General features: G+C 59.3%; 3 protein-coding genes across 3 annotated transcripts; 2 read left to right on the top strand and 1 right to left on the bottom strand.

Annotated features, from left to right (window-relative positions):
- Positions 1–714: 714 nt before the first annotated feature.
- Positions 715–3,283, bottom strand: PEBP1 (phosphatidylethanolamine binding protein 1). Its single transcript, XM_032198793.1, has 4 exons — positions 3,095–3,283; positions 2,710–2,819; positions 2,015–2,115; positions 715–1,578 (listed from the first exon to the last, which is right to left on the bottom strand). Exons 1-4 carry the CDS (start codon positions 3,227–3,229, stop codon positions 1,361–1,363), a joined length of 564 nt encoding a protein of 187 aa, XP_032054684.1. The 5' UTR covers positions 3,230–3,283; the 3' UTR covers positions 715–1,360.
- A 3,076-nt stretch (positions 3,284–6,359) lies between these two features.
- On the top strand, positions 6,360–14,535 carry VSIG10 (V-set and immunoglobulin domain containing 10). Its single transcript, XM_032199087.1, has 8 exons — positions 6,360–6,444; positions 7,735–8,019; positions 10,946–11,227; positions 12,019–12,306; positions 12,812–12,922; positions 13,310–13,322; positions 14,134–14,288; positions 14,416–14,535. Exons 1-8 carry the CDS (start codon positions 6,360–6,362, stop codon positions 14,484–14,486), a joined length of 1,290 nt encoding a protein of 429 aa, XP_032054978.1. The 3' UTR covers positions 14,487–14,535.
- Positions 14,536–15,610: 1,075 nt separating this feature from the next.
- Positions 15,611–17,971, top strand: CFAP73 (cilia and flagella associated protein 73). Its single transcript, XM_032199085.1, has 8 exons — positions 15,611–15,615; positions 15,847–16,026; positions 16,341–16,449; positions 16,633–16,737; positions 16,814–16,987; positions 17,181–17,402; positions 17,597–17,755; positions 17,825–17,971. The coding sequence occupies exons 1-8, from the start codon at positions 15,611–15,613 to the stop codon at positions 17,969–17,971; spliced, it is 1,101 nt and encodes a 366-aa protein (XP_032054976.1).
- The last annotated feature ends 137 nt before the right edge of the window (positions 17,972–18,108 follow it).

The following is an 18,108-nucleotide window of genomic DNA, read 5'->3' as shown; positions in this document are numbered from 1 at the left end:
GGCGTAGCACAGCTGTGTGCATACCTGCAGCCTCCACTCACCCGAGGCGTGCTCATGTCTTTAGAAGTACAAGGTACCTGATATTTACAGGGCATTGCTGCAGCATTTTGAGGTTTGTAATGTGTTTTACACACTCCTCAAAAAACAGTACCTTTGAGAAAAGAAGTTAAAAGAAGGGGAAGGCTTCCAGTGCTGTGAAGCAGAATCACACTCGCTCCATTTCTTTACATCTAAAGACAGCCGTGAGCTGTGCTTCATTTTCTGAGTGCTGAGGACGCCCCGCCGGGCCTCGCCCCCTGCAGGCTGCAGGAGCAGCACAACGGCAGCCCGGTGGGGAAGGGGAGCGCCCCCAGGTGCCAAGTGGCGGTGCCCAGCACAGGAGGTGACAGCTGAGATTAAACGGGGACCCCGTGAGCAAGCGCTGCCTCAGGAGCAGCAAGGAATGCAAAGGGTTTAGTGGTGGAGGTGTTGGGGGTAAGTGACACTGTCCTGGCTATAAGGAACGTGCCTGCCTTGAGCTCCCTTCCTAAAACATCAGCATTTTATCTTCTAGGCTCGATGTGTGTGTTTCAGGCAGTGCTGCCCACGTGGTGCTCCCCTCGCAGGGCTCCAGCCTCGCCTCCGTGCCAGGAGGGGAAGGAACAGAGGAAGGAAGGGTGCTGCGCCGAGCTGCCAGCACTCCCCTGCTCCCCAAGGACACAAGCACACCGCCCGCCTGGGTAAGTGTTTAATTGCACCGTGAGCACGCATTGGTCACAACAGAACACGGACAAAACAAAGCCGCTCTGCTTCGAGGGGCTACAGAGATCAGAAGAGAACAGAGAATCAGAAGGCAAGCAGCTTCCCCGCCTCGTTCTACTCGTTATCTTTAAAGTAATGACTTCAGTGGTTCACCTCATTGGCAAATACTTGAGGGAGAAAAAAAAAAAAAAACCAGCTTCCCTCTGCCTGCTGCCTTCTCCCCTCCTGGAAGGGGACGGCTGCGCAGCCAGCAGCAACCAGAAGTGGTTCTGCACCCACAGCAGCGCCGTCAGCACAGCGGGGCCGCTCCGAGTGGCAGCGGTTCACAGGGTTTGACTTCCCCTGAGCAGGTCGGCCCGGAGGGGCTGCCCCTGGCCTTTTCGGAAGCTTTTTGGGCTAGCTACAGGCTGCGCCTACAGCAACGAGCACAGCACAAGTCCGGACCGTGCTAACACCAAGGCGGATTCAGCTCGTGGACGGCAGCGAGGTCATGGCTCAGCTCAGGTCAGTGCGGGAGCAGCCGGGTTCAACTCACAGGCAAACAGAACGACAGCGAGGTGCTTCGAGCGGGCTCTGGGGGGTCGGGGGTGCCACGCGGTGCTCGTGCGGTGCCTGCTCCCTACTTCCCGGACAGCTGCTCGTAGAGCTTCGGCACGTAGTCGTCCCACTCCGCCTGGTAGCAGGTGCCAGCCACCGGCACCCCCAGGTTGTACTTGCTGCGGAAAGCCGCCACCTTGAACTTCCCTCGCTTGTCGCCGGAGCGATTGGACAGGATGGGCTCGTCGCACTTCAGCTGCTTCGGCTGCTCGTACACCAGCCACACGTACCGGTGCAGCCCTGCGGGGAGGAGACAGCACGACAAGCACACCTCACTTGCAGTTCTGGGGTTTAAGGGTGGCTTTGAAGCGACCCCAGCTGCTCGGGGAACAAGCCCGCGTCCACCTGGGGCACGCTGGCAGCTGCTGCCATTGTTCTCAGGATAAGTGTGAGCTAAAGGAGCTTAAAGATGTACAAGAGGTGTGTGAAGGACTCACGTTGTCCCTAAGCTGCGCTCCCCCTGCCCCAGCTACTGAATTCAGGCAGAAGGGCACGGATCCATGGCCCGATGTCCAAGGGGCACCGTGATTAGGGCTGGCTACACGCAGGCCCCCTGGGGCTGCCCCTGCGGCACCACACAAGGTTTGTGTAGCCACAGGCTGTGCCCCGAGCACTGCGTCTGCTCGCTCGCAGCACGGCCAGGCTCAGCTCCCCCTAACTGCAGCCGGGTACTGACCTGTTCCTTTGGGGGGTCCTGACCCGACGTAATCTGACAGCACAGTCCCGCTCCCCACGTCGTTGCCTTTCATGTTGGTCACCAGGAAGTGATGCCATTCCCTGACAGGAGACAGCAAGAAGCAGTCAGGCCGCGTCACAGCCCTCGGGTAAGACCCTTCCTTGCTCTGAGCAGCTGTTTTCCCCCAAAGTTGTCAGAGTAGGTGACTGAAGCCAACCACTGCTGCTCCTAGTTGGTCAGACCCAAAGGTGTCAGGCCCACAGCACAAACTGCCTCCTTTGGGATGCAGAGCCCAGCAGGCAGCTGCCATCCTGCCCGGCGGCTCCACCACACCCACAGTCTCACCCTGTAAGAGCAAGCACTGCATGTGATTCCAAGTGGCCTGATGTAGCAGAAGTGAGCTGGTCCCTGCTTTAATATTTTACTGCTGGCACGAAAAGACCTAGTTCCAACTCACGCATGGCTCACGTTAGCGAGCTGCAAATGCTGCGCTTCTCCAAGGTACAGGAGACCTCCAAATAACCCTGGCAAAAGCGGCGCCTCTTCCCCACGCTGTCCTTGTCTCAAGGAGAGATGCAAGAGCTCTGATCCTATCCAGGGCCATTTCTTATCCCCAGCCCCACTGCCACAACCTAGATCACACTCCCCACCTCCTCCTGAGCCTCTGCTCAATCCAAGAGGGCCACCCCCATTACCTGAACTTCGGGTCCTTCCTACTGGGCGCATCGGGGTCCGTGAGAACCAGCGTGTAGAGCTTCTGGGGGTCGCAGCCATCCCACTCGATGCTGGTGGGGCGGTGCTGCACCTGCAGCGACGACAGCGTCAGCGGGAGCAGCCGGCAGCGCCGCGCACGGCGGCCAGGCGTGACCAGCCACGCTCGATCCTGAACGTTCAAGGCCGCTCGGCACCCACGGCTGCTGCCAAAGCCTTCAAAGCCAGGCGTCCCCCGCCGCCAGCCAGGGCGGGCCGCGGCCGCTGCTCCCCTGGAGGGGCCGCGCCGCCATTTTGTGGCTCCCTCAGGGGGAGCAGGCGCACACCCCCCCCTCACGCACACACCCCCTGGGGGCCTCCCCCGCTCACCTGGGTGGGCGTCAGCACCTTGCCCAGCTCGTCGATCTCCACCGAGCCGTACTTGACCCGCAGGGGCTGCGCGGGTTTCTGCTCCACCTCGGTGAGGCTCAGCGGCCCGCTCCACAGCCCCAGGTCCACCGCCATGGCCGCCCCCTCCTCGGCGCTGCGCTGAGGCGACTGCCTGCCTGACCGAGTGACTGACAGCCGCGCCGCGCAATCAGCGCCGCCCCTCGGCCCGCCCCCTGCTCCCATTGGAGGAAACCTGCGCCGTGGTCCCGCCCCCCGCTGGCTGGGCGCTTCCCCCCTCCCCTCCGAGGACCGAGGGGCCGCGGGTTCGAGGCCGGCGGCAGCCGCAGCGCCTGGCGGGGGCTGCCCGTGTGGGGCAGGGCTCGGGGCCCGTCCCCTGCCCCCGTTCCCTTTGTAAACCACGATCCAGGGAGGCGATCCCTGCGTGCACAAGGTGCCCCAGGCCGGGCTGTGAGCGTGGGCTGGGGCTGAGACCTGGCAGTTTGGCAGAGTGCTTTATGGCCTCGGCCCCAAAACGCATTAGTGTGCTCATAGGGCTGGTGGCTGAACACGCCTCAGAGACATCTTCCTCTGCTCTCTCCCAGGAGCAACGGCCTCACTGTGTCTGCTGTTGTATTTCATATTTTGGAGTGGGCAACGGAGTCAGAGGAGGGGGCTTTGGGTATAAAAAAGCAGTTGGGGCTGAGCTGCAGGGCACGTCCTCCCAGCCTGGCTCACATCTGTTTCCAAAGGAGCCCACAGGGCTGCATGGAGCAGACTGGTTTCAGCTGGAGACAACGTGGGTTGAGTTGGGGCAGGAGCATCAGACAGATCAAACTCCAAAGCATCACTCTTCCCAGCCCACCTTGGCCCTGGCCTGCCCTGGAGCACTTCAGGGCTCGATCTTTGCATGCTGCTGCCTGCTGAGGTCTCTGTCCTGGCACAGGAAGGTTTGTCCCCCACTGGCAGCAGGAGGCTCCCTTTTTGCACGTGGGCACTGACCGCATGCTTCCCTATAGAAATGTGTGCCTCTGGCCATCCTCTTCTTTGGCATCAGCCCAGAGCCCCTGTATTCAAGGTGTAGGTTTTCAGCTGCCATATGTGCTGGAAATCCTCCCTGGTTCAACAAGAAGGAGTCCTCTTCAATGACACCCGCTCCCAGCTCCTCTGCAGGCACAGAGCAGCAGGGTCAGTCTAATGCATGTACACTCGGGATCAGTCTCCTGTGTGAGGACACATACCACCTGCCTTGGTCTGCTGAGCACAATGGAGCTATCTGAGCCTCATTCCTCTCTCCTCATTTGCTTTGTTAATTAAGTGACCTACTAAGAATCCCCATATCCTTTCCTGCCTGTCAGGACAAGATGAGAAAGAGAAGGTGGTTGCTAGGATCATTCTCGGTGTGCCCCAGATACTCGCTGTTTTGGGTCGGCAGCTGCCCTGTGCTGAAGGGCGGTGGGCAAGGAGTTATTCCCACTCCTGCCCTGACAGGGGAGGCAGCTGAGCAGAGCCTCCAGGGCCCACCCAAAACACCACTGCTGCAAGAAGGACAAAGGTGGTACTGACAGGTTCTCCCAGGAAGCTCTCAGCTCTAGCAAGTGGCATTTTAGCTTTTATTTTATTATTTAAGCCTTTCAAATCTGCAGCCACAGGGTGGAGAAACAGGCAGGTGCTTCCTCCTGTTCCTAGGGACTATTTCTTCTAACACATCTGCTGCTGGAGTTTAGCAGCATGTTTGCTGTGCATTGTTGCACTCAACTATAGGAATCCAAGGGTCAGCTTTAAAGAAACTGAAAATATTTGTACCTTTCTCTTTCCTTGTTCCCTGCAGCTTCTGTTTCCATTGGATCTCTCCAGCTGTGGAGAAACTCATCTTTTACCTGTTCCATCTGCTGCCTCCTTCCAGTCTGCACTGCTGTCTGCTATCCTCCTTTCCTGCACAGCTCTGGTTTGAGCTATTATTTTCCCAAAATCATATTTTTTTTACCCCCAAATCATACAGTTTTTGGTATACTTCATAGTCCTTTAGCACTGTTTTTCACAGCCTCACTTCTTTTGGGATGTTTCTTAAGTGGTTGCGTTACAGAAAGTGCTAGAGCATGCTCTGGGTGTGTGGGGTCTCACTTTCAGGCATCAGTTAGGTGTCCTGTTTTGGTTTCTGGAAACACCATTCTCATAGCACTGAATGCTCTTGGTATTGATCCCTGGACTGCACCTGAGCTCACTATGTGACACCCCCCTAAAAAACACTGGCAAAATACTGGCTACTTCAGCACCTCACTTTGACTTCACACAGGCTGTTTCACCTGCTGATCATGATGAAAGCTTTCAATTTCAGGTGAAGTCCTGCCTGTACAGGAACCACAGCAAATAGAAGACAACAGTCAGCCTTGGAATACACTGGGGCAAGTCCATTGGAGTGCCCCACAGCCACACCTGCCTTCACCACATCTGAATTTGCCGGTGTTATGCTGCGTTATGCATTGGTTTGATTTCCACTGCCTGTGTTCCCTTTCTTCCAAGGATACCTTGACAAGAAGTCTTGATTTATCCATACAATCATTGCATTTTTTCCTTTACCAAGTATGAATTCAGGGCATTGCCCGCTGCTGCCGAAGCACCACACAGCCCGTGCCCAAGCTGATGTCCTCTCACAGCAGATGCTCACTGCTGCTCCTGCCCAGGGCCCCCGGTGGCTCCTAGCCCCTTCTTTCAGCTGGGGGAGTCACCTGTTGCTGCAAAGCACTCTTACAAAAAAACTGATAAATAATTAAGAGAAATAATTGAGACATTTCTTCTCAGAAACAGCAGTCAGGCGTTGGGATGGGTTGCCCAGGGAGGTGGTGGCGTCACCGTCCCTGGGGGTGTTCAGGGAGAGGTTGGACGTGGTGCTTGGGGACATGGGTTAGCAGGTGACATTCGTGGTAGGGGGGTGGTTGGACTAGATGAACTTGAAGGTCTTTTACGATATTTAGGATTCTATGAGAAAAAAAAAGCCCAGCAGCTCGTTTCACTGTGGGACGGGGAAATGGGCTGAGGGGGCCGGGGGTGCCCAAAATGGCGGGAGGGGTCGCGGGGGGGGGGCTCAAAATGGCGGGAGGGGGCAGGCGGGCGTCCAAAATGGCGGCCGGCCCCCCAGCCGGCTCCCCTTAGGGGGCTCGGGGCGACCGGGCAGGCACCTGAGCGGAGCCGTGGGGCGGAGGCCGGGCGGCGCCGCCTCCCGGGCGGGCCGAGAGGCAGCGGGAGGCGGTGGCGGCGGCTCAGGGCGATGGGGCTCCCCGGCGGGACGCCGCCGGCCCGGCTCTTCCTCGCCCTCTGCGTCTGGAGGCTGGCGCTGCGCCGGGGCGCCGCAGGTAGCGGGGGCGGGCGGGTGGGCGAGCGCTGAGGTGGCACCGCCGGTCCCTCAGCCCGAGTGGCGAGGAGGGCTCCAGAGGGTCCCAAGGGCTGATTTATTTATTTAATTACTAAAAAGTCACTTTTCGGTAAAAGTAACGAGCGCTCCAGTCGCGGTGGGGCTGCGGAGCTGGGGGTTTTAGGGGGGGTTAGCCCATTTTAGAGCCAACTTTGCATGGAGAGAAGTGGCAATGGGGCCAGGGCTCAGCTCACCTTGGCCCCGGCAGAATGCGTGGTCGAGGCTTCAGGTGCAGCATAGCATATTTTATTTGTATTCTTTTTACCAAATCACTTGTTGGCCCCTTCCCTTTCAAATTCCCACCCGCCTTCAGATGCCCGAGCAGGGATCGCTGTGCTGCCAGCCCTCTGGGTGTAGGCTGCGCGCCTGATCGCTGCCCTTTGCCTCGGAAAAGGCTGCGTCTGCTCTCGGGTTCAGGTCCCCTGTGGCAGGGGATGTGGCTGGAGGGCTTGAAGCCTGGCAGAGGTAAAAGGAGGCCACCAAGACACCAAGAGTTTAGTTATCTTTGTGGCTACCGATGTTAGAGTCGCTTTGTTGAGTTCTTTGGCTTTTTTTCCGTTACTATTCCTTTCCCCGGGCAGTGTAGGGACGAGGTTGCTTGGGCAGTAGGAGGCAGAGGTTCAGCAAAATGCTGGGTGAGCACCAGCATTGCCACGACTGTGAATCTGGGCTCTCATTGCTGCCGATTCAGTGTCACCGATGCCCTGACACGGCTCCTGTCCGGTTCCTTCAGGTCGCTTTTGCCGTTTGCCCCTTTCCCCAGGCAAAAATAAGCTGGCATTGCTTTCCCATTGAGACTTCTAAGCCGTGTTCCTCTTTCTGATCGTGAACATTTCTAGTTGCCAAATGCATCGTGGAGATCCTTTGCAGAGGTGACGAGAGGCTCCGTAAGGAGTGCTGTGTAGGCTTCTGGAGCCAAGGGCAGGATACCTGCCTCAGAGCCGCCAGAACAAAAATTGGGCAGGCAAATCAAGGGAGGGAAATGGGTTAACAGATGGCAGGCAGGGAGGAATGGCTTTGCTGTGGTAATGAAGCACCTCAGCAGGTTCCCCAAATGGCTTTTTTATTCATAACAGCATGGAAGGGCTGGATCCTCTGTTGATGAATACCATTTGCTTGGTGTTCCTGAAAACCACATATTCATTTGTGCAAGGCTTTGTTGCAAAGTTTGCTGTGGAAGGGGATTTTGCAGGTTCCCTAGATCCCTAACACCATCCCTTCCATTTTGCAGGAACAGAAGAAGTGGTCTTTGGGAAGGTTGGAGGAAGCATCCTCCTTTTATGCCGAAATGTCTCCAAAGAAGCAACAGAAGTGGTCTGGTTCCAAGGGGATCCGCACTCTTTCCCCCCACTCTTCTCCTCGCGGGTCGCCTTCCCCCCCGATGTCCGTTTCTCCCTGGTTGACAACAGCTCGCTGCGCATCACAGAGCTGCGTCTGCAGGACGAAGGCAACTACACCTGCAAGGAAGTGCTAAACAAGACAGACCACGAGCACAGAGTCCAGCTCCTGGTAGCCAGTAAGTCTGTCCCGTGCCTGTGGGCTTCCCCCAGCCTGGGGCTCAGGTTCCCAGATTCGTAGCAAACCTGGCGCTGGTGGAAAGCTAATGTGAAAAGGGGGAAGGTGGCTTTATCACATAAAATCTGTGAGCAGGCTGATATTACTCAGTTAAACATTTACTCACAAGCAGCGAACGTTAACGTGCCAGCTGTGAAGTCCTCGTTATGCCTTTTCAGTTCCTTCTTCATCGCTAATTTTTGGACAGATCTTTTACATCCTATAGCTGTGGCCCGTTGCCTCAGAATCAGGGTGACTTCTGCCCAAAAACCATGTATTTTTTTTGAAGTACGTTTGAAATAGATGCACAGTGCCAACCTTGCTGCCATTCTTTTGGTGTGAGGATGGAGGGCCTTCAGCTGAAGTTTCCAGTTTTGGGTCATTGAGTGCATTCTTCTGACTTTGACAGAAACATCACATCCTTCAAATTTATCACTGGGAGCAGTGTGATGGGATGTGCCTGTTGTTATCAGCACAGGTCATTCTTTCAGCTTCTTTTCCCTTTCATGTCTTTTGGTGCTTTCTCCCATTTCCATTTGTATTCATTCCCTTAGAAATCTTCGTAGGCCCCTCGGCAACCTGCTGTCCTTATGCCACCCCAGCCCATATTCCAGGGTTTAGGGGAGGGCAAGGCTGCTGCCAGTTTTCCTGTTGCGGTGGCACTGTGCTTTACAAGCTCTTTCCTTGCTTGCTTGTCTTTTTGTCAACATTTACAGTGTGATGCTTGTTTTCTGTTTGCATTTAGGGTGTTTCTCCTTTGCCAGCCTTTGGTGAAGGGTGTGTGTTGTAAAAGTTGTGCCTGTTTAGTACAGATTAAATCTCTGAATGTTAACACAGGTAAAATTCCCTTCCTGGGGCGAGGAACCTGCAGATGGGGTTGGAGGGTCACAGAGGACTGGAGCAAAGGAATCCAGAAAGCCCAGGCTGCTACAGAGAATGTGTAGGCATGGGGCTCAGGAAGGGGGAGTCCGAAATCTTAAGGTGGCTTCCTTACGATACTATTTTTTTCCCCCTTCTGAAACTCTGTGGGCATGCCACGTGTCGATACCACTCTCTGAAATTCACCTGTTATTGCGGAACTTGTCAGTTAACTTTCAAAGGTCACCCAGGTGGTATGTGCCATGGGGGTGTCCGTAAATAGGTGGCAGAGAGACTCCTGGCGATGCTTTAGGTCAGCAGGAGCAGCACCAGCAAAGGCCAGAAGCTGAAGCTTACCAACTTCACGTTAGAAGCATGTGCCTTTTATTTTTCACACTCGATGATGTTGGCCCTTGAAGCAACTTGGCCTGGGCTGAGTGAACCTGACCGGCACAGGCAGCACCTTTTTTTCTGGTTAAAGCTGTATTTAAAATAAAACAAACACGCCAGGAGTAGAGGAAGCAACGTGACAGAGGTGCAGCCATGGCCTTGGGCTGCTGTTCTGTGTTTGTGTTGGGATAAGAAGCACATGGTGTGAAGGAAATGTGTAATTGCACACCTCCGAGGGATTTCCTGGTCTGTCTGTGTGCAATTTGATCTGGGTCTCTCTTGGCTCTTCTGTGAGCGTGGAGCCCATCTCTGCTGGTGTGTTGTGGTGTTGTAGTGGTCTGGGGGGGTGAGAGGTTGTTAGTTTTGGGGTAAATTTTGTTTGTTTTACTTTTTGAGGAACAGATCTGCTCTTGACATTTAGGGAGAAGAGTAGAGTTGTGCTGGGAGAGCCTGGGAGTTAGGATACAACGCTGACAGCATGAGGAGGCAGGTGCCAGGGGCCGGCACAAGGAGTGCAGTGCCCTGGCGGGGTCTGCCCCTCGGTGTGGGGCAGTTCCCCGTGACTCAGGCCAGCAGGATGCTCTCGTCAGCCACAGCCAGGGTTCAGGAGCAGTTACGAGACCACCCCAGGGCTGGAACAGAGGAAGTGACAGAGGAATTTCTTGCCACAGCAGGGTGGTTTCAAAGATCATAAAAAAATGCATGTATATAGTTCCAGGAAAGCCGAGCCCCAAGCAGGTATGTTGTTGGAGCTCACGTGGGTTTTGTGCTATGATTTTTTTCCCCTTACTCTAAATTTTGTCACCTCTCGGGTTACCTGAATAAATGCTCTGCAAATTATGTGTCGGACATCCCTCTGACATCTCTTGTCTGGGGCTGTGCTTGGCAGCGTCTGGTCTCTCACTGGGGTCTCGTTCAGCCCTGGGAGTAGGCAAGCCAGCCACAGGGGCAGTTCTGCCAGGATCAGAGTCCAGAATCCCTCCCTGTGGCTGTTACACAGGCACGTGCGTGTGTATGGGCGTGTGTACGTCCCAGTTTCTGCACTAAAATCCTGCTCTCAGCCAGCGTTGGGTGAAAAGAAGCCACCTGATGGGAGAGAGGCAGGAGCTCGGGCTGCACAAAGGGACCCTCGGGGTTCTGTTGGTTCCTGCCCCATCCCGCCAGCACTTAGCTGTGTCTGCACTGAGATACCAAACGTGCTCCTGGCTGTTACCCAGTGGTGCTGGCACGAGGCCACGGTGGCTTACCCTGCCTCCCTTCTTTGCTGGAGTTTGTCCCCGCCGCCGTGAGCGGGATGTGGGTGATGCAAAGTGCGGCGCGGGGTGTGAGAGGCAGTCTGGGCCCTCACGTGGTGACAACAACCTCTGTCAGACAGAGCCGTGGCAGTAATTTGTCCCTCCCCTGTGTGTTAGTGGTTGCTGGGCTGCATTTTGGAGAACAACGTGATCCCTGGTGGCCCTCGTTCAGAGTTGTGGTCCCCCAGGGCTCAGGGATATGGGGTCAGGGAGCCAAATGGGCAGGGAAACCCTAAAGACTTTGAAGGAGGATTAGAAAACCAAGATCTTGCTGGGCTTCCAGCCCCGGGATGCTAAGAGCCGTGACTTGGATGTGGTTTTAACAGTGTGCTCTTCTTCTGACAGATCCACCGCAGTCCTCCCTGAAGTGCTGGGCCGAGACCTCCTCCTCGGGGCTGACGCTGCAGCTCTTCTGCAGCTGGCCCGGGGGGTACCCCCACCCCACGCTGCACTGGAGAGAGGAGGGGCACGATCTGGAGAACTCCAGCTGGGTCATCAGCTCCACCAGGTCCTCGGACACCCACGTGGAAACCCTGAACAGCTCCCACCTCGCCCACCGCAAAGTCTTCAAGTGCGTTGGGAGCCACGTGGTGGAGCAGGAGGAGCCTGCCTGCTCCGTGGAGATAAGTGAGTTGCCTGGCTCAGCACAGGAATTATTAATGAGCCTGCTAGCGGTGGGGCAGGCGGTTACCCCGGGCGTTCTTTGCCCTCCAGAACACGAAGGCAGTGGTCAGGCTCGCTGGCTCTTGCCGTGGGGCGGGAGGGGGATGATAATGAGGCTGCCTGGCAGGGTTTGACTTGTGCAGGGGTGACTGCACGAGGCACAGAAGTCCTGCAGGTGAGATCCAGCATGGGAGGGTTGTTGTCGACATGTTGATTTGGGTACAACTTCGGGGGCTGGCAAATCTCTGAGCACCACACTTTTCACCGCTGCAATGGAGAAGGTGACGTGAGATTTTAGTGCCTTGCTCAGCTTGAGATGAAGTTTGTTGGGGCTGATTTATGGCAAAGTGCTTGTGCATGCCCCCAGTCCCCCCATAAACCTCTAATGAAAGAGGCTTTGGAAAACCTGAGCTGTGTTTGTCCTTGAAGGCTTGTTGGGGCTGCAGGAGAACTCTGCGCCTCCCAAGGAAGATGCCTGGGCTGTCTTTCTCCTCTCTGCCATCTTCCCACGGGCTGCCCTCTGAGCATTCCCGCCTGTGGATGTGAAGGCAGGTGCCCAAAATAGGACTGAACAATGTGCAAGTTGCTCACGGAGCTCCTTGGAAGGCTGCAGAGGTCCCATGAGCAACATCAGGAGCCCCATCAGCAATGCTTCCTTCTGTTAACGCTTATTAATCTGTCAGATGGTGATTTCCTGCTGCGCTAAACTCCGCCATCCCCTCTTTGACTTCTTCTTCTTCTTTTTTCCCCTTCAGAGCTCCCCTCCCTGGAATCGGACCCCCCGCAGACCTGCTTGGTGGGTGACAACGTGACCCTGACGTGCCGGCTGACCGAGGGCGTGCCGGCGGCCAGGCTCAGCTGGCTGCGGGGCATCACCCAGCCGGAGATCCAGCCCGGAGGGAGGTTCCTCATCGCCCAGGAGGGCAACGTGTCCCGCCTCACCATCCAGAACTGCTCCCAGGGCACCGACGGGGGCTGCTACGTCTGCAAGGCGCAGAACCCCGTGGGGCTGCGGGAGATGTTCGTCTGCCTGACGGTGAAGCGTGAGTGGGGCTGCCTGGGGTCGCGGTGGGAGGCAGGGACGCAGCTCACTGCAGCTGTAGGACAGCCCCCGGGGGCTTTGCTTGCCCCTGAGAGCCTGCTGGCTGTCGATACTCTTGGCAAGTGGGATGCAGGGCTGGGTTCCTTCGTGCCAGGGTGAAAAGGTCCAATTCTGCTCACCTCGGTGTTAATGGGCCTCAGGGAGGGGCGCAGCTGCTTCCCTGGTCCTTCCCTGTGTGTTTTGGGGGTAGAGGAGCACTCAGGGTGCTGCTTGAACTGCAACGGGGATTGATTTGCATCTGCTAAATACACGTGGACACAGAAACAGGGGCCTCGTGGTGGTGTTTTCCATGTCAGTGAAGCGCAGGGGCCTGAGACTCGCACCCTGCGTGGTGCTGGGCCTGAAGTGATGGGAAATCAGAGCTGAGGCAGCGCTGAGACTCGCAGCGAGAGCATCCATCCGTGTCCCACTGACGAGGTGGCCGCCCGTGTCTCCTCTCTCTGCAGAGCCAACAAACATCGTTGGAGTCGTGGGCGCGGTGGCGACCCTGTCCCTGATGGCTGTTCTCACCATCTCCGGGCTCATCTTGTACTACAACCCCCTCCTGTGCCTCAGAGGTAGGAGCTCTCCCCCACGCCAGTCGGGGCAGGGGTTCTGTCCCTAACCCTCCCGTCCTTCCTGGAGCTCTGCCCACTGATTTACCCCAGCCCTTTGGCCTCATCCTGCTCGCAAACAAAATCCCCATCAGCCCTGGAGGAGCTGGGTTGGAAATGCAAGGAGCTGAGCCGTGCAGAGCCAGCCCTGCTCTCCCCTTTTCTCCCAAGCTCTCTCGCTATATGTGGGCGAGCCAACTGCTTTTCCCCTCTGGCAGAAACCCTCCTCCTCTGCACCTCCTCTGCCTGCCAGAGAGCGTCCTGCAGGCGGGGGCTGCGTGGCAAAACCAGCACTGGGTGCTCTGGGGGTGGTTTCTAATGCACTTTTCCCTTCCCTTCGCTCCCGTTTAGGTGCTGCGTTCAGGTGAGTTGATTTTCCTCCTCCCACCCTGCACAGAGTTGCTAGTTTGCCTCCTGACATCCACAGTCTCCTGTAGGGCAGGGGCCGGGCGGGCTGACCAGAGCCAAGCTGGGCTTTTGGGGTGGGAGCAGGAGGGCTCAGCCCAGGGGTGGCTCAGGGAGCGGGGGGATGAGGAGAGCACTTGGCCTCGCCTCTGGACACGCAGAGGCACCCGGTAGCGTGGGGGAAGGCCGTGCAGGAGAACTTCTCCTTGGTGCTGCCGAGCCCTAAAACACGGTGAGTAAATAGAAACAGCAACCTGCTGCTTCTCTGCACTGCTTGCACCGCGTCCTTCCCTCCCTGGGGGTGTCTGAGAGCTGCACATACCTCTGTGGGCTTCTGCTGTGCTGGGATTCTCCTGTGCTTCCTGCTGCTCGTGGCCCTGCTCCCTCTCCTTGCCCTTTTTGGTTGTGTTCCCACAGCTGTGGTGCTGCGGCATGGGAAGACTCTGGTGTGAGTGCCTCCAGTTCCCCCTGTGTGCAGGAGGGGAGGATAACCCGGCTCGGGAGGGGCTGTGGCAGTGTAGTACATGAATGGTCATGAGCTGGTTGGAGGACTTTGGAAGACGAATGGGAAGCAGTGCAGAGTGCTGGGGGCGGCCTCGCTGCCAGCGGGGTGTGAAGCCAGCTGTCCTTCGCACACTAAGGGAGAGCCCTTCAAAACCTGCCCATTTTGGTGCGTTGCTGAGGTGTCCGAGCCAGGGGAGAGGCAGCCTGGAGGGACGGGGTGAGGACGAGCTGTCCTCAGCCTCTCAGCCCACCTCTGCTGCCCGCAGGAGCCAGGACTCGGGCGACGTCTTAGTGCTGGTGGACTCGGAAGACGACGACGACGAGGAAGAGAAGGGGGAAGAGGACGCGGTGAGCGGCTCCAAGTACGAGCTGGTCAACGGGAGCAGCGCCCCGGCTGCCTACGTGAGCTGCCTTGCAGGAGGTGAGCCCTGCTGCCTGCTTTGGGGCCGGAGCTGTAGAGCCGTGGGTTTTTGGGGAGCAGCTTCTGGGGAGGGAGGAACCCCAGTTCTCACCTCCTTGGCACTCGCTGAGGTGCTGTTGCTCTGTAGGTGACGACGGCGAGCAGCATGGCGAGGTCCCTCTGCAGAAGACACGAGGAGAAGAGGCACGAGGCACATAATCTCCGCTCCTTCTCGTGGAAGCACGCAGCTCCAGCTGGGAGCCCTGCCTCAGGCATCCCCACGGCCGCGTGGCCGCACGGGGGCTGCCAGCGCCCTGCAGCTGGTTCTCAGCGCCCCGCTCCCCTCGCCCAGCTCTCCGTCCTCCCCCAGCCCCGTTCCTCCGCTTCTCCCCTCTTCTCCTGTTCCTCTCCATCTCAGGTATCCTTTCTAACGAGGTGGCGCAGGCGCAGAGCTCAGGAACTGGGTCCCACACTCACCTCGCTGCCTGCCACAGCCTCGGGTACCCGCACGGGCTCTGGCTCGGTCCCCGTGAGCGGTGCCAGGGCTGCGGGGGACACCATGGGGCTGCAGCCAAGTGGCAGGGCCCTGGGAAAACAAAAACCGAGTGCTGCAGGGGCAGGGCAATATGTGGGTGATGCTGACTTTTTTTTTCGGGGGGGGAGGTTTGACTGTTTTTGTTATAAATAATTTTTCCCCAATTTTCTTCTGAAATGTTGCTGTGGATCTAAGCTGGAAGAGCTGAGCTGGAATTTGCGGCGTGGCCACGAGGGGACGGGGAGGGGAAGGGGGGATCAGGGCAGACCTGGAGGGGTCTGTAGGGTGGGTCACCGGGCGGGCAGAGCGTTTTGGGAGGGGGTCGAGGCACGGATCAAACCTGATCCCTCTGCGGGTAAGCAGAGGGGTTGGGTGGGGGGATGTGAGCACACACGGGGCGTGGAGGGGATCGGGGAGCGTGCGGGGGGAACGAGGGGGACCTGGAGGAGGGGATCGAGGGGGGAGAGGACCCCTGGGCACACGGGGGGGGCTGTGCACATCGTGGGCAAGGCAGCAGGGGCTGAGCCCCCACCAGGACGTGGAGGAGAGCTGAAAAGGTAAGGGGGGGGCAGAGAACTTGTGGGGGCAGTGTTTGGGGTCTGCTTGTGCACGGTGATCTCTGAAAGGGGGCAGGGTTTTTTTTGGGGGGGGCTAGGGAGGACTGGGGTGTGGGGGGAGGCTCTGGAGAGCCTGGAGGAGGCGAGGAGGGGGCCCTGGGAAAGGGGGAGCACGGTCAGAGGGCTGCGAGGGGGACCCACCTCCAAATGTAACCCCATGGAGCCCCCAAAATAGCTCTGGGGAGCAGAACATGGGGTTGGGGGATCTGGGAGCACACCTGGGGCTTTGGGGCTGAAAAGAAAGGCTGGGAGGGTGCGCAGGGAGAAGGAGGGGGGACAGAGCACCCCAAATTGCCCTCCCACTGGGGCTGGGGTCGAGCAGGGCCCCCGTGGCAGGGGACACATCCTGGGGACACATCCCAGGGACGCGTTGGGGTCCATGGGGCTGTGTCCCTGCCCTGTGGGGTGACGTTTGGGGCCGCGGCAGGGAAATCCCCGTGGGAGGCAGCGGGTGCCTCTGGCTGCCCCTGGCAACTGCTCTGTGGTGCTGTGGTGCCGCCGCCATCTCGGCCGCCCGGCGTCCCGCTCCTCCGCACCCCCACCCCAAAATGTCCCCGGGGCTGGAGGACAGCTTGTGTAGGGTTTTCCAAGAGAAGCTGCAGCTCCGGTAAGCGATGTGCCCCCCTCCCCAGCCCTCCTGTGGCTCCCCGTCACTGGGGTTAGCCGGGGGGGGGTTTGGGGGCTGATTTAGGGGCGTGCAGGGGGGCTGGAGAGAGGTTTTGGGGTAGCACCTCGGGGGGGTCAGGGCAGGGGGCTGCAGCCTCCCCACGGTGTCGGGGCTGGGGAGGCTGAAGCAGGAGGGGAGGTGGGGTCGGGGCAACCACGGGTGATCACTGGGACCACCCCTTGAGCTCAGGGGGGGTCCTTTGGGGTCTGGGGGTCCCGAGCTGGCCCTGACGGGCTCCGTGGGGCTGTGGGCAGGACGGTGCCGGCGGGGGACTCGGCGTCGCTGCTGCCTTCCTCCACGCGCCTGCTGCTGAAGAGGAGGGAGCTGGTGGATGTGGAGCGGGCTCTGCAGGCCCAGCGGGAGGTACGGGGGTGGCCCCCAGCCCCTCCGCGTGCCCCTTGCCCGAGGAGAGGGGTGGCCGGTGGGCACAGCGGGGTCGAAACCACCGGCAACCCCTCAGAGTGGCACCAAGACCCCGGTTTGCGGTGGGCGCCCCCCTCACCGTGCTCCCCACCGCCCCTGGGTGCTGCGGCGAATCCACCTCAGGGATTTCGGCGGAGGATGGAGGACCTGGATCGGCGCCGGCAGCAGCTGGGCCAGCGGGCAGAGCAGCTCCGTGATGTCTCCCTCAGCTTCAACGCCTTCCTTGAGGTGTGGGCACCGCCAGGCTCAGCGCCGTGCCCCGATGTGGCCGCGTCCCCGCTGCCACCGTCCCTGCCGCCCCCAGGTTTCGGCGGCCAGGAGGGAGCGGGCACGGGTGGCACGGAGGGGAGCCGATGGTGACGGCCTGCAGCAGGAGCTGGCGGGGCTGCTGAGGCGCAGGGAGCGGCTGCGACGGCGGCTGCGGGGCCTCCAGGTCTTCGGGGAGTACCTGCGGGGTGTGGTGGCCACCACGGGGCGGGTGAGTGTGACAAAATGCACGTCCCCATCCCGTGTCCCCCAGGGTTGTTGTGTTCCTCTGCGGCTCCCCGAGCTCCATGTTGGGGCATCTGTGAGGGGATCTGAGGCACAAAATCACCCCCAAAATGAGGGTGAGCAGCACCACGGTGGGGTTGAGTGCTCCTGTAACCCCTCGTCCCCTTCCCACCGCCCAGTTCCAGGACGTCCCGTCCATGCTGGCCCATTTCGGGGCGCTGGTGGGGGTGCGGGCAGCCCTGCGGCACCAGCTGGAGGCCGGGCAGCAGAGGCTGGCCCAGGGCCGGGCTCGGCTCCAGCAGTACCACAAGGAGGCCGGCAGTGAGCTCCTGCGGGGCAGGGACGAGGTGCTCCAGCTCCGTGCACGCCTGGAGGCCGCCCGCCATGATGTGCTCCAGGGGGTAAGGGGGGGCTGCGGGACCACCGGGACCCCCTCTTGGGGGTGAGGGGCTGGAGTACAAGCCCCTGATCGTGGCCCCTGTGGAGGGAAGATGCCCTATGGGGTGGTGACGGGGAGGGAGCACAAGGCTGGGGGTGCTGGGAGGTGCAGGGGATGTGGGGCACAGGGCTGTCTGTCTGTCTGTCTGTCCCCCAGGAGTCCTGCTGGACCCAGATCCAGAGCGCGGCCGCCCACAAGGCCCTGCTGCTGGGGCAGATCCGGATGGCGGTGCTGAGCCTCTTCCAGCTCGCCACCAAGCACCTGAGGGTCCCCAGGGATGTGGCCCTGGAGGACACGGAGACCCAGCTGGACGTGGTGAGTGCAGGGACACGGGGACATCCCTCTCCCTGGAGGGCTGCGGCATCAGAGCCCCCATCTCCCCAGGTGCTGCTGCGCCTGCAGGACCTGGCTGCCATCTGTGCTGAGCTGCGCCCCAAGGAGCTGGGGCTGGCCCCCCCCCGCGTGCCTGCCCCCACCACCACCCGCCCACGGCGCCACAGGGCTGTCACGGGGCCTCCGAGCCACCAGTGAGTCCCAACCCGGGGGCAAATCCTCCCTGGGATGAGGCTGCCAAGGCCAGCAGGGAGCTGCAGGATGCCAGCACCTCCCCGGGGATGGAGGTGGCTCCCCAACGAGCCCAGGAACGCTGAGAGGCAACGCGGCTCCTG

This window comes from Aythya fuligula, chromosome 17 (genome assembly GCF_009819795.1).
Source record: "Aythya fuligula isolate bAytFul2 chromosome 17, bAytFul2.pri, whole genome shotgun sequence".
Classification (NCBI taxonomy): Eukaryota; Metazoa; Chordata; class Aves; order Anseriformes; family Anatidae; genus Aythya; species Aythya fuligula.
This window is presented reverse-complemented; position numbering and strand designations above follow the sequence as displayed.

Coding starts and splice junctions, on each gene's coding strand:
- PEBP1 (XM_032198793.1), bottom strand. CDS start 3,229: ATGGCGGTGGACCTGGGGCTGTGGAGCGGGCCGCTGAGCCTCACCGAG. Junction 2,820..3,094: donor AGGTGCTGACGCCCACCCAG/GTGAGCGGGGGA, acceptor TCGTCGCTGCAG/GTGCAGCACCGCCCCACCAG. Junction 1,579..2,014: donor AGGACCCCCCAAAGGAACAG/GTCAGTACCCGG, acceptor TCCTCCCCGCAG/GGCTGCACCGGTACGTGTGG.
- VSIG10 (XM_032199087.1), top strand. CDS start 6,360: ATGGGGCTCCCCGGCGGGACGCCGCCGGCCCGGCTCTTCCTCGCCCTC. Junction 11,228..12,018: donor TGCCTGCTCCGTGGAGATAA/GTGAGTTGCCTG, acceptor TTTCCCCTTCAG/AGCTCCCCTCCCTGGAATCG. Junction 14,289..14,415: donor CGTGAGCTGCCTTGCAGGAG/GTGAGCCCTGCT, acceptor GTTGCTCTGTAG/GTGACGACGGCGAGCAGCAT.
- CFAP73 (XM_032199085.1), top strand. Junction 16,027..16,340: donor CAAGAGAAGCTGCAGCTCCG/GTAAGCGATGTG, acceptor GGCTGTGGGCAG/GACGGTGCCGGCGGGGGACT. Junction 16,738..16,813: donor GCTTCAACGCCTTCCTTGAG/GTGTGGGCACCG, acceptor TGCCGCCCCCAG/GTTTCGGCGGCCAGGAGGGA.